Source organism: Cavia porcellus, unplaced genomic scaffold, assembly GCF_034190915.1.
Source record: "Cavia porcellus strain 051 isolate PalLab524CR breed Dunkin Hartley unplaced genomic scaffold, mCavPor4.1 scaffold_16, whole genome shotgun sequence".
NCBI classification, from domain to species: Eukaryota; Metazoa; Chordata; class Mammalia; order Rodentia; family Caviidae; genus Cavia; species Cavia porcellus.
Window position 1 is genome coordinate 56,594,992 of NW_026947499.1, and position 14,765 is coordinate 56,609,756.

At 47.9% G+C, this 14,765-nt stretch overlaps 1 protein-coding gene across 2 annotated transcripts; it reads right to left on the reverse strand.

Annotated features, from left to right (window-relative positions):
- Positions 1-8,457: 8,457 nt before the first annotated feature.
- Positions 8,458-13,356, reverse strand: Cd2bp2 (CD2 cytoplasmic tail binding protein 2). 2 transcript variants are annotated; one of them, XM_003477869.5, is made up of 7 exons: positions 13,162-13,356; positions 12,417-12,517; positions 11,968-12,097; positions 11,689-11,846; positions 11,152-11,584; positions 10,881-10,987; positions 8,458-10,797 (listed from the first exon to the last, which is right to left on the reverse strand). In XM_003477869.5, exons 1-7 carry the CDS (start codon positions 13,229-13,231, stop codon positions 10,687-10,689), a joined length of 1,110 nt encoding a protein of 369 aa, XP_003477917.2. In that variant the 5' UTR covers positions 13,232-13,356; the 3' UTR covers positions 8,458-10,686. The 2 variants fall into 2 exon arrangements, with proteins under 2 accessions (XP_003477917.2, XP_063082894.1); XM_063226824.1 differs by having other exon boundaries at positions 12,417-12,550; positions 13,162-13,315.
- Positions 13,357-14,765: the final 1,409 nt, after the last annotated feature.

Consider the following 14,765-nt stretch of genomic DNA (forward strand, 5'->3'; position numbering starts at 1 on the left):
AACCCACAGAACTGGAAAAAATTTTGCAAGCTACTCCTCAAAGGACTAATATTTAAACTATGTAAGGAACTTAAAAAAAAAAAAAACCTAAAAAAATTAGAACTCCCAAATTTAAAGACCCAATCAAACTATGGGCATCTGAGATGAATAGAGCTAGTCAGATGAAGAGTAGCTAGTAAGTGGATGAAAAAATGTTCAACATTGCTGGCCTTTAGAGAAATACAACTTAAAACAACTCTGAGTTTCTGTCTTACTCCAGAAAGAATGGGTATTATCAAGCAATCAACCAATAATAATTGGTGGTGAGGCTGCAAGGGGGCAGCCCTCCTACACTGCTGGTGGGAATGTAAATTAGTGTTACTGCCATGGAAACCATTTTGGAGACTCCTCAAAAGACTAAAACTAGAAATTCCATTTGACCAGCTGTTTTCTTTGTAGGTATATTCCCAAAATAGTTAAAGATATCGTATTACAGCTGGACATGCCTGTGATTCTAGCATTCAGAAGGCTGAGGCAGGAGAAATGCCATGAGGTCTAGGCCAGCCTGGCTACACAAGCAAGTTCAAGGCCAGCCTATATTATATAGTGAGACCCTGCTTCAAAAAACAAAAACCAAAAAAGGAGGGGGGATGAATTAGGATGCGTTGAGTACATGTACCAATTCCCCACATTGAATATAATCATTGTATGCTGAAAATAGGTGTTAATAAAGATTTTTAAAAGTCATAAAACATAAAAAAGTCTGAGGATGTAGCTAAGTGCAAAAGCTCTGAGTTCAATCCCCAGTACTTGAGGGAGGAAAGAACAGAAGAAAGGAAGGAAGGAAAGAAAGGGAATGGTCCTTCGGAGAAAGCCATCTTCAAACACACTCCACACCAGCAACGCCTTGGTTACAAGGCAGGATGGGCAACATGGCCTGGCACGGGAGTCAGACGCCCCGCCTGAAGGCAGCCATCCCTCCTCATCTGTGCGCCCTTGGGAACTGTTCTGCTCTTAGCTTCATTATCTTTAACACAGGAATATAGTAGCTAACTTTGACATTATTGTCTTGTTTATTAATTCCACAGATATTTGAAACATCAACTATTTGTCATCGGGCTATGAGAATGAACAGAATAAAGTCATGTCACATTGTCTCCTGGAGGTGACTTCCTGCTGAGACAGACGTGTGTGTGTGTGCGTGTGTGTGTGTGTGTGTGTGTGTGTGTGTGTACCAAGGATCAAACTCAAGACCTCACGCTTGAGACAGACTTTATTTGTTTTATAATTTTTTCTTTTTGACACTGGGGATCAAACTCATGCCCTCACACTTGCCAGCCAGGCATTTATGCCACTGAGCTAAATCCCCAGTCCTTGAGACAGACTTTAAACAGCTGCTGTAAGTCCAAGGAGAAGGTGACTGAGGGAAGGGAAGGAGCTACCCGTGAGGGGAACTGGAGGAGGCAATTCCTGAGGAAGACAAAGCCATTCCAAGCTCCTAAAACTGGATCATGCTTGGCAAGTCCAGGGAAAGGCCAGAGAGGCCACTGTGGCTGAGTCAATGGCAAGAAGAGAGTGAGTGGAGGCCAGGCCTGGCTTCAGAGCATCAGAACTTTCACTCCAGGAGTTCACTTTGGGTTGCATCCCCCAGGCTGCTGGGGCCAGAACAGGCCTTGGGGAACAGAGCAGGAGCAGGGAGACCAGCAAGGAGGCTACTGCCACCATTCAGTGTGCCATGAGGAGGTCCAAAGGGGCCGATGGGAAACGCTGACCGAAGTGGTCAGATGCTGAATATTTTTTTCATTGCTGGGGATGGAACCCTGGACTCTACCACCGAGCTGCAACTCCAGCCTTCTTTTTTCATTCTGAGACAGGGTCTTGCTAAGTCACTAAGTTGCTGAGGCTTGATCTTTGATCCTTTGGCCTCAGCCCACGGAGTAGTTGGGATTACAGACAGACACCACCATGCCCAACCTGAATATCTTTTGAAGGAAAAACAAAGGAGGGTTTCTTGACAAGTTGGATATGGGGGTGCGAACAAGAGAGAGGATGAAGAACATTATCAAGGTTTTTGGCCAGATGCCGTAGGAGTAAAATTGCTCTCTTCTGATATGGCAAGGCTACAGGAGGAGCAAATTGGAGGGAGAAGATAGAGTTCATCTGGGGTATGTTAAGTTTGATAAGCTCTTTGGTTTTATTTTTGTTCCCTTTCTGATGTTGGAAGTCAAACCTGGAGCCTTGTGTGTGCTGGGTGAGTGCTCCATCCTGAGCTACACCCCGAGGCCCTAATGAGCCCTCAGATCACACCACAACAGGCCCCCCTAGTTTGAAAAAATATCAAGACAGGTGTCACCAGCTGCTTGTCTTTGTCCTATCGATAAAGTGAAGGTAATGGTGCTGCCTTCCAGCCCTGCTACAAAGTTAAACAAAAGAGTCAGTGAAATTACCCAACTCACAAAACTTTGCATAGAGTTTAATATTTTTTTTTCTACCTCAGCCTTTAAGACCTCAGCAAATGTCCCTTAGAAGTCCTATTGTTACAAGAAAATTCTCAAGCCAGGCCAAATGAAACCAAGTCAAAAGGAAGACTCTTGGCATCAAGGAGAAAGTTTAATCTTTTTGTGTGTGTGGGTACAGGGGATTGAACTCATGACTTTGCAATTGCTAGGCAGGCACTTATGCTGCTGAGCTAAATCCCTGGCCCAGAAAGTTTAATCTTTATACCACTGGACTGTTGTAGGACACTTCCTCAAAGACAACAGCCCTGAATTTAGGAAAAGTTTAGTTATTATACAGTGTAGAAGTGGGAGGCACAAAGCGAGTGATAAACGTTACATAATTGGTTACATATATTGAGTCATGTATTGACAGGCATGCTACTTTTGAAACAACAGAAACACTCTGGGAACAAGGAGGAGGGGCCCTTACAGAGTGAGCATAGTTAAAGACATTACCATAACATAGAAACGCTCTGCGTGGAGGGGCCCTTGGATTAGCCCAGGGAGCCTTAAGGTACAGTAATTACTCTGACTCAGTGCTCCTCAGAGGTGTGCAGCTGGGCTGTACCACCATCGAGATCAACTGAATTCAGCAGAAACAGCAAGACCAAAACTTAGTCAGAGACTTCTAATTGATCTTGAAATATCTATACGTTTGCTATCTTATAAATGTGTTCCTATATTATAATTGTGCCCCTACACCATGAGCCTCTGGGGCCCCCCTGCCGCTGGCCCATGGGTCTGCTCAGTTTCTGTGTTTCACTTAGAAAGTAGTTTCAGTCAGTGGGGTCAGAGCTGCAGGATTCAAAAGTCCCCTGGGGGGGCTGGGGATTTAGCTCAGCAGCATAAGCGCCTGCCTTGCAAGCAGGCAGTCGTGAGTTCGATCCCCGGTACCAATAAAAAGGAAAAAGACCAGAAAAAAAAGTCCCCTGGACTTGTCACCCCGCCCCAGGTCTATTTTCTGCGCTGGAAGCTCCTTACCCTTTGGCTTCCATTTGGATTCAGCCCCAGAGGACCCCTGCGCTGGGACCATGATGTCACCCTCCCCCACGCCTGAAGTATCTGTCACATGCTCCCTCCCGGACATCTCCGTCTGTCTCTCACAGGGACGCTACCTCCTCTGCTTCCTGCTGCAGGCCTGGGAAGGAGCAGCCCCCTGCAGCCCTCCTTGTGGTTTTCTTGGCCTCACTCAGCCTTACGCAGTCCCTCTCTGAAACCTCTAGAGCTTCACTGTGCAGGACCATAACCACAGGCTGTTTCAGTGCCATCAGCTTAAGTTTAAGTATCTATAAAAGCAAATTGAAGTGTTACGTCACCTGGGAAAACAGCTGGGCAGTTGCACTGAATGCTAAACTCCAATTTGCTTTACAGCAATCCCACTCCCAGGGAAACACCCAAATGAATAAAAAACTTGTACATACGCACACATGTGTGTTCAAGTGCCCACAGCTACATTCAGTATTACTGCTACATGGTAGATCAACCCATATGCCCACCGGCTGATGAATGGACGTCAGTCAGCAGTTGGAAGGACAGAGACATGTTGCAGGAATGGATGAAGCCTTAAGCTTTTGCTAAGCCAGAGAAGCCAGTCACAAAGGAGATGTGTTATATGGTAATCCCAGCACTGAGGAGGCTGACACAGGAGGATTGCCACTGAGTTCGAGTTCGCCCTGGGCTACACAGTGAGTTCAATGCCACCCTGAAATATAGACTGAAATCTTGTCTCAAGAAGAATGAGTAAGAGGAGAAGGAGAAGGAGAAAGAGGAGGAGAAGCAGAAGAAAAGAAAAGAGAAAGAGGAGGAGGAAAAGGAAAAAAAATTTTTTTTTGTCTTCTTGAGACAGGGTCTCACTAGGCAGCTCAGGCTAGCCTTGAGCTCACTTTGTAGCCCAGGCTGGTCTCGAACTCACAAAGATTCTCCTGCCTCAGCCTCCCGAGTGCTGGGATTACAGGCATGAGCTACTTTTGTCTTTTTCGTTTTTATTGGTATCAGGGATCAAACTCAAGACTGCACACTTGCAAGGAAGGCACTTATGCCGCTGAGCTAAATCCCCAGCCCTGAAAAGGAAATTCTTGTTATTAATTCTTATTATTTGCCTGATTTGGGAGACCTGTGTACTCTGGACTTTTGTTTTTTGAGACAGGGCTTGATATATAGCCCAAGCTGACTTCAAACTTGCAGTGATCCTCCTGCCTCAAGGTCCCAAGTCTCAGACAATGATTTTCATCTAAACACCCTAATATGAGTCTACAGTCACCTTGTTTTTTTTTTTGGTTTTTTTTTTTTTTTTTTTTTTTTTTGTCTTTTTCCTTTTTATCGGTACCGGGGATTGAACTCACAACTGCCTGCTTGCAAGGCAGGCACTTATGCCGCTGAACTAAACCTCCAGCCCCAAGTCTTCTTGTTTTCACTGATGCACAAAAGCACAAAAGCAGTGCTCCTTACATCTTCCTGAGGTGGAGGATGAGGGTGCCAGTGGGCCAGTTCTTGGCAAAGAAAGAAGTGGAACTGAAGAGGGAGATAGGCACCAGCCGCATTGGGGCTAGAGTTTGGATATGGAGGAAAAGATGGGGAGCAGGCTGAGTTCCACACTCACAGCATCTGGGGCAGGAAGAGGCTTGCTGAGACCCCATATAATTCAGTTCTCAATTTGTTCTGGGCCCTCGGGCTCCCATTGTCAGTTATCTCTCCCCTGAGACAGTGGGGCTCCAAGCTGGCCTGGCCCCAGTCTCACTTTCTAGGCCCTTTCCAACAGACAGCATCTAGTGTGTCGGGCATGGTCCTTGGTGCTGGGGATTTATGTCCTTCTCCTGGTCGCTAGTCTCCAGGAAACACACTGCAGCCCAGGATGATGTGATGAAAGGGGACACACAAGGACTGATGGGCCCCCTAGCAGGAGTCCTTACCCAAATGTGCTTACAAAAACACATTTCCTGCCAGGCATGGTGGTGCATACCTGTGATCCCAGCACTTGGAAAGCTGAGGCAGGAGGATTGCTGCAAGTTTGAGGCAGCCTGGTCAACATAGTGAGTTCAAGGCCAGACTAAATTACATAGCAAGATCCTAACTCAAAACAAATGAACGAACTAACTAACTAAAAAGGTTTCCTGTTTCAGCACTATGGTAGGGTGAGGCAGAAAGATTCCAAATGTAAGGCCAGTGTGGGCAATTTAACAAGATCCTCTCTCAAAATAAAAAATAAAATAAAAAGGGCCAGGTATGTATATCAGTGTAAACATTCTGGATTCAATCTTCAGTACCCTAAAAAAAATAAATAGTCTTCCTGGAGAAAGACACCTGTGCTGAGCCCTGAATGATGGAGAGCAGCAAGAGAGAATAGGACTGGAGGAGGAGGAAAGCACTGCCAAGAGCCAGTGAGGAGTCGCAGCTCTGCGAGGCCAAGAGGGAGCTAGCCTGAGGGCCTGATTTAGGAAAAGAGGCTGCAAAGCTGCCCAGCAGGTTTGCAAAGCCCATGTTTTGGGGACACCCCATAGAGGGCGTCCAGCTGCACACACAAGTACAGAGCGGCCCAGGGTGAAGTTACTGAAATAGCTCTGTTAATTGCTGCTCTTGGCAAACGCTGCTAACCCAAGCAACCTCTCAGTGGCCCCCCCTCCCAGTCATATTGGCCACGCCTTCAGGAAACCCCAGAAGGCCCCACAGCCCACCTGTGGGGCAGTAGCACCATCCCCCAGGATTATCACAAGGACCCATGTATATAAAATTCAGCCTGATTAGCTGGGGGAGGTGGCACATGGCTGTAACTCCAGCACTTGGGAGGCTGAGGCAGGAAAATCACAGGGATCAACACTACCCTGAGCTACACAGCAAGACTTTGTCTCAAAAAACACAACAAGGGCCGGGCGTGGCAGCGTACTCCTGTAATCCCAGCACTCAGGATTACTGCAGGTTTGAGACCAACCTGGGCTACAAACTGAGCCCAAGGCCTGCCTGAACCTCATAGTGATACCTTGTGTCAAAAAGACAAACAAAACAAAATAATAATAATAAAGACAAACAAAACAACAACCCACAACAAAACAAAAAGTTCAGGGGCTGGGGATTTAGCTCAGTGGCATGAGCACCTGCCTTGCAAGCAGGCGGTCGTGAGTTCAATCCCTGGTACCGATACAAAGAGAAAAAGAAAAAAAAAAAAAAAAAAAAGTTCAGCCTGGTGCCTAAGTACACATTACTAATGCTCAGTGAGTAGCACATATAGGACCAAGGCGATTCAGGAACGGTCAGCTCAGAGCCCATTCCGCAGGAAATGAAGTTCAGTGATCTCCAGGTCAGTGTCAAACTTCACTGTTGTATCTGGCGCACACTGCAAGAGGCTTCCAGGACATAGGGAATGGTTCCCCCTGTTGATCACTGTGGAACTTCAGGGACCCCTGTGGAAACCTCAGGCCCCTCACACCATCTCTGTTGCCCCCAGACACTAACACTGCATGGGGAGCACGATGTAAGCAAACAGCTCACTGTGGCTTCCAACCATGATTGAGTAGAGGGGCTATCTATGTGAGACAAGTGCTTTTCAGACGCTGGCCAGCAGGCAGTGTAGGGTACGGAGCCCTGGGACAAGAGAAGTTAAGTGAGGAGAAACTGGTACTGCCCAGGTCACTGCCTGACTTGCTAAATTGTCCGGGCTAGACTCAAATTTGGAATCCTCTGTCCTCAGCCTCCTGAGTGCTGGGATTACAGACATGCATTACCACATTTAAGTAATATTTTTTAAAGAAATTTTTAAAAAGCCATGTCGTGGCGCATGCCAGCACCCGGGAGGCTGAGGTAGGGCTGTTGCAAGTTCAAGACCAGCCTGGGCTACAAAGTGAACTCAAGACCAACCTCAACTGTATAGTGAGACCGTCTCAAAGAAAGACAAAAAAAAAAAAAGCTGAAATAACACATGTATGTGTATGTGTTAAGATAGTTACACTAGTGATTTCTTAGTTCACAGTTGAAAGCAGATGTTTTGTGCTCTGGAGTGAATGATTGGAGGCTGACAATGCATAATGTATGTACCATTGTTGCCTCCCGATTGACACATTTTGAATTTTTTTTTTTTTTTTGTCTTTTTCCTTTTTATCGGTACTGGGGATCAAATTCACAACTGCCTGCTTGCAAGGCAGGCGCTTATGCCACTGAGCTAAATCTCCAGCCCCTCGTTTTGAATTTTTATTGTGGTTTTTGTTCCTTCTACTTTTAAAAAATTTTTATCCTGGAAATAAAATGGGTTGGAAAAAAATAAATAAAATGGGCATGAGTAGTATGGTGGCACACTCCTGTAATCCCAGCACCCAGGAGGCTTAGGCAAGAGGATCTCCACTAATTTGAGGCCATTCTGGGTTACACAGTAAGTTTAAAGCCGGCCTGAACTATACAGCCAGACCAAAAAAAAAAAAGACATCAGTGGCTACACACTATGGATACAAATTTTATAAACAAAAAGCAATGACAACTACCACCACTGGGGGGCATCAGACTCCAGTCCAAACTTTGGTGTGTTAATCATAGATTTGTCACAGACGCGGCAGTTAGCAAAGACTCTGAATTATTAAAAATACATTCTAGGGGCAGGGGATTTAGCTCAGTGGCATAAGCGCCTTCCTTGCATGTGTGCGGTCGTGACTTCGATCCCTGGTACTGATAAAAATGAAAACAACAACAAAAAAATACATTCTGCTGGGCACAATGGCACATGCCTGTCATCCCAGGTACTTGGGAGGCTGAAGTAGGACAGTAAGTCCAAGGCCAGCCTGGTCAATTTAGCAAGATCCTGTATCAAAACTTAAAGTAAAACAAAACAAAACAACCAGGTGGGTTGCCACATTCGTGATCCTAGCATTCTCTTGAGGTAAGAGGATCACTGCAAGTTCGAGGCCACCCTGGCCTATGGTGGGTCTGAGGTAGTGGCATTCAGCTGGGTAGGTCTATGTTTACTGTCTTCTGGAACTGTACAAAATGATCACAAACTTAAGAGGCTTAAAAGAACAAAAATTTATTATCTTACAGTTCTTGAGGTCAAAGTCCAAAATGGTCTCACTGGCTGTACTTCTTGGTGGGGCCTCTGGGAAAGAATCCATTCCTGCCTTTCTCTGCTTCCCATTCTCTCACTGCTAGGCCCATCTCAGAAACCCAGGGCCTGTTGCCCCAACTGATGTGAAATTTTACATTTTTTCCTCTTCAAAATAAAATGGATCTTAAGAAAGAAACCCAAGGCTACCTCCCCCTTTCAGATCTCTGAACCCCATCATGCCTGTAAGGGTCCCTTTGCCACATGACATAACTTTCACAGGTTCCAAGTTCTGGGATTCAGGATGGGGTATCTCTGGGGCCGTTACTTTGTATCTACATGGTACATTAAGGAGGAAGCTGTGAGAGGAAGGTGAGGTGAGCTTTGGGACACTGAAGTCAATTCTGAGGTGCTTGTAGGAAGAATGGCCCACAGTTTCTAGATAGTAAGCGCCTCCCAAAACACAGTGACAAGGACATTGAAGGTGAGCACTGTATTTCACTCATCCAGATGCTTTTCACTTCAGAAATCAACTGCCTCTTTTAATTTATGGTATCTTAACAACTCTTAACTGGTAAGGTTCTTCTGTTAGTAACAGTCAGGCATCTTATCAATGATAGCTTTTTGGAATCATCAAAGTTCTAGTGTAGCCTACTTACCCCAGAAACTGGAGACTTAACCTCCAGCTGGAGAGCGTCAGGAAACTCTGGCCAGTCTGGCCCTCATCTTTTCTAGTTCCTAGCTTGGCTCCTGCTACCCTGGGCTTGTGTGCTTAGATCAACTGCAATTAATGGATTCACCAGAGCCACATACACAGTCAGCTCTGCTTTCCTGGTGTGACCCAGAAACCTCTCTCCAGATGTACCTGTTATGAGTCAGACTCAGGGATTCTCAACCAGCTGCGTACTATTTATTTTGGGTTTTTTGTTGTTTTGTTAGTGTCTCACTAGGTAGTTCAGGCTGGCCTTGAACTCATGGCAATCGTCCTTCCTCTGCCTCCTGAGTGCTGGGATTACAGTTCTACACAACCACACCTGGCACCAGCTGCATATAAGAAACACCTAAGGAGCTTCTAAAAGATCCACTGCCCTGGCTACAGGGCACTCAATCAGAATCTTTTTTTGGGGGGAGTCTTTTTCGTTTTTATCGGTACCAGGGATCGAACCCACGACTGCCTGCTTGCAAGGCAGGCGCTTATGCTGCTGAGCTAAATCCCCAGCCCCTCAATCAGAATCTTAAAGGATTTCACAGCTCCCCAGGAGAGTCCCATGGGTAGGCAGGGTGGAAGAGAGGAAGAATCTGAGTTGCTTATGAGTAAAGTGAGGCACGAGGCAGCGATGACGATGGGTGAAGGAGTTAAGTCTAGGCCGTAGATTTACATCCTTTTGCCTCACATTTCCTCTGCCTTCAAACTCAGAATTCCTGAAGTGGACCAGCCCAATTATCTGTTTTCTCAAGGCACTACTCGTGTGCCCAACACATACGGGAGCCTAAAAAAAGCAAGCTGCAGAGCCTCAAAGACCGAACAGAAAAGGCTTTATGCCAAGAATGGTCTGAGAAAGGAGCCCACTGGGCCTGGGCCAGCTTTCTGATTCACTGGGTGACCTCTAGTCACTCCCCCTCTCTGGGCTTGGTACAGAGTACAGCTGGTCTACATGGCCTCCCTCAACAGGATCCTGAAGTATTATAGACCTCTTGCCTCTTCCAGATATAGAATCTCCACTTCTGAGGCTCTATACTCCAGAGACTGCAAGGACAGAGAATTCGAGATCCTAAGTCTAAATCCTAAGAATGGCAGCACAAGAACACCCAGAGAAGACTGAAAAAGAGAACATGAGTAAATGGATTTTTATACCGCCTCCAACATCCAGGTAGAGGCTCCAGGACACCTAAGAGGCCTGCCTATGCCTCTAAAGGCGGAAAACCATGGTGAAGCAGTCCAAGACACCCAAGAGAAACTCTCAAGAAACTTCATGGACATGAACAGTCAAAGACTGAGGCAAGCCATGGAGCAGGCCCCTCATTTCTGGCCATCAGCACAGCCAAACCCCAGTGCATACCCAAGTTTTTATTGGGAAAGGGGAAACTGATTGAAAAGCAGTCTCCAACCAAAAGTGGCCCAAGGCAGCTAGGGCCTCCTCCACCAAAAGTCCAGGAAAGTAGTGGCTGCGAAATTGAGCACACACAGCATGCTCAGGTGTAGAGGTCAAAGTCAATGCGTTTGGAGTTGTAGAACTGACCACCAGGAGGGTCCAGCTTCCGGCAATAAACACCATCTGGAAAGTAGCCTTCACTCACCCAGGCCTGCAGGAAGAGAGGACAGAAATGGAAAAGCATGATGGGAGACTGGGAAGGAAGAGATGAAGCAGAAGCAGAAAGGGGCTTACCTGCATCTGGGCACTGGTGAAGGGCCCATACAGCTCGGCATCCCCTGTGTTCTCCCACTTATATTCCCACATCACATCCACCAAACCATCAGCTGGTGACTCTGCTTCTAAAATAACAGATATATATATATATATATATATATATATCTGTTAAGATATATACTTAAGATGGTTATAAAAAAAAAAAAAGAAAAGTAACAGACAAAGCCATTTGGGCCTCAAGTGCCCTGCCTCCTTCCGACAATATTCCTCCTCTGGCCTCTACGCTCACCTCCTCTCTGAGCAGGGGTCGGGGTCTCCAGGTCCCCCTCTGCTACTTCCTCAGCAAACATATCCAGGGAGGGTGGAGGCGTGGAATCATGGGGTCCTGGGGTTCGGCAGCCCAAACCCTTCAGCCGCATAGCCAACCGTTCCCTTGTTTCCTGGTATACACCAAGGTTGCCTCGAGCCACCATCTGGTCAGCCAACCCAGAGAGCCTGTCTAAGCGCTGGGGGGAACTGGGCCGTCGAGGTCCCTTGCTACCCTCTTTGCCTCCTCCTCGGGCCCCTAGACGCCTCAGTGCTCCAGCTACTGTCTCCCTCGGCAATAGCAGCTCTACAAGTCCCTCTAAGAGGGCTTGGGCACTCATTGGGGTCTGGCCCAAGCTATCCTCCTCCTCCTCTGAAGCATGGCGCTGATCAGGTGGCCGCTCCCTGATCTTCACCTGTAATGGAAGGATATGAGAATTATTTTATTCAAACTGGAACAGGGACACAGGCCCAGCATTTGCCACCCCCAGGCCTCAGCCATGCGAGGTCCAGACCATACCCAGTCGATGTTGTCCAACCAGCTGTCTCGGATCTGAGCATCCCGGTTCAGGAAGTAGTTGCCATCAGCATCAAAGTGGCCTTCCTCCATCTCTTCCTGAAGATTGAAGGGTGTAATTCGCACACCCCCTTCACTGGGAAGTGTGGCTGCTTCCTGACCTGCAAACACAGTTTTCCCATCCATGCGAGGCATGCAAAAAGAGACAGAAGCCTCCCCTGCTCCACACACCAAGAAACCCTACTTATCCCTCCCACAGAGCAATGTGTAAGTGCAGCTCACCTTCTACATCCTCTGAGGCCAGGATGTCATATTTACTGGATCCCTCCTCCTCATCATCCTCCTCATCACTGTCCAAAGAGTGTTTGCCTTTGAAGCGGCTCCCAGGACCCCCAGCCACAGGGTCTACCAGCTATGCACAGAAACCAGCAAATGAGAAATTCAAACCATAGCTACTTCCCAAATATTTCCTTTTTTTTTTTTGAGATAGTTCAGGCTGGCCTTGAACTCATAGTGATCTTCCTGCCTCAGCCTCCTGGGTGCTGGGATTACACGAGTGTGTCACCTCTGGCCTGGCTCCAAAATACTTCATACAGCATATAGACCAAACTAAAAATCTTTCAAATATACTCCTCAGAAAGAAAAAACTAACCCTTTCTTTGCCCCGCCTCTCTTCAAGTTTCCAGGTTTTTTCTTCTCACTCATCACAAAATTAAGGCGTCTATCCTCACCTTCTTGGGAGCACTGACTTCATCCTCATCATCCTCATCTCCCACGCCTTGGAAGGTCACTTTCCTTTTTGGCATGATTGGACAGAGAGGTCTTCCCCAAACTGAGAACAGGAAGAGGATGCAGAGTAAACAACCTGGGTGAAGGGGGTGGGGATTTAGTTTAGCAGTTCAAGAGCTTGCCTGGTAAGCGCGAGGTTGTGAGTTCGATTCCCAGTATCAAAAAAAGAAAAAGAAAAAAAGAAACTGGTAACGGGGAGACTCATGAGAAGCACAGCAAAGGGAGGGCAGCCAGAAGGAGTGGGCCGCCGGGCCCTAAAGGGAGCTAGTTTGGTTTGGTAGAGGAGAGAGCATACAATCAGGGGTTGAAAAGGGCAGCTAGAGGATGCCTGTACGCCCTCTGCACTGAACCTGGCAACAGAGTTAATGAAGTAGGGACAGTGGGGTGGATGCGCGAAGAATTCCCCCATGGACTCCCAACCTGGACGAATCGCTTTCCCACGTGATCATCTCCATAAGCGCGTGAAGCGACAGGGCCCCGCTGGCTGACACCCGCTCCCCAAACCCCAGCGCCCTCAGAGGTCGCAGGGCCGGATGGTTCTAGGACCTGACGCCCTAGCGCACTGCTCCTCCCAGCGCAAATTCATAATTCAATGTGGTGACCCCCCGAACTGTCCCGGGCTTAGTGTACAAATTAGGGGCCACCAAGGCCAAGGAGATCTAGGTACCCCCATTCGCGCGCGCTCACCTGGGGAGAGGCGGGGAAGAAAGGGAAAGATGCTTTCGCCAGGGCTACTTCCGGGGCACCCGACGATCATCACCCGGAAGAGCACTACGAAGGCGCGAGGGAGGCCGGAAGTTTACAGAAGGCGCCGGGGAAGCCCGAAGTGGCTTCATTCCTGCCAGAAGACTAACTGCGGGAATGGGCGGAAGTACACGAGAAAGAGTGACGCCCTTCTCTCTGGCCAGAAGTGACGTAAGCGTTGCGCTACAGAGACCAGAGGAGTGGCGTATGAAGGCGTAGACTCCAACCGGACGCGAGACGGCCGGAAGTAGTTATATTTCCTTGAACTATATACATTAAAAGCATTGGAGGAACTTAGTATTTTAACAGGGCGTGGAGGCGCACGCCTCTAATTCAAGTACTTAGGTGGTTGAGACTGGAGAATCACTGCGAGTTTGAGGCCAGCCTGGACTGCATAAATTTCAGGGAGAGCCTGAACTACAAAGCGAAACCATATTAAAAAAAAAAAAAATAGAAAAACAGCGTGATGGTACACTTCTGTAATCCCAGCACTTGGGAAACTAAAGCAGGCAGATCGTTGCAAGTTTGAGACCAGCCTGGGCTACATAGCCCAACTCCAGCCTGAACCACATAGCGAGACCCTGTCTCAAAGACAGGAAAAAAAAGGGTGTGTGTGTGGGGAGGAAGACGCCTAGGGTCGGACAGAAGGGCAGATTCTTGCATGGCCAGTGGTTTTTCTGCCGGCTTTACAGGTAGAGATCGGGTTGCTCTACCCCTAGGATTTGAGCCTCTCACCATATCATTAGAAATCTTGCTCCAGTCAGGTTGCCAGCCCTCTTCTAGTCCAAGTGAAGCCCTGCCTGCCTGATGGCCCACCGGGCGGGGGGAGGGGGGGGGACGGGACGGGGGAACTGACCCTACCTAGGGCGCTTTCCGAAACTAGCTCCCTTTGGGACCCAGGGGAGGTCGTTTTTGCCGCGCATACTCCTTGGCTGGTTCCCGTTCTCTGGGGCTGCAGAGCCATCACTGGAGAAGTAGCATTGGCACCGGCGCCCAGCATCCAGACCAGAAACCCCATGCATCTCGCATTCAGGTAGGCCTTTAAGAGGGCAACGGTGCCTCTCGAACTACAGCTGCAGGATGACGCCCACTGCTTAGCAAACCAGACCCAATATCCCCTGCCTGTGATGCGGTTTGGCCTAGGCAGAGGTGGGAAGGATCGGGATTCCGGCTTGGAATTCTACCTGTACCTCTTGAGGACACCTGGAGTCTGAATTCTCCTGGGCCAAGACTGCCCAATTGGAGCCTGCTAAGGGGGCAGCAGGGTGTTCCCGACCTCAACCAAATGAACCTCTTCTCTTCCCCCACCCCCAGGCTTTCTTCCCATATTGGACCACCATGAAACTGCAGCAAAAATCAGTGCTTTTTTCGTGCATACAAAACACAGGTGCCAGACCAGGAGGGCATCTTGCTGAACAAACCCGCTACCAGTGCCCTCGTTTCATACTTAAAGGAAACCTCTTTTATCTAGAACACTAGGTTGATCACATCCCCCTGGGGCTCATTCTGTAGAACTGTAAAGTGGAGCCCCTCTGTAAGGCCACAGA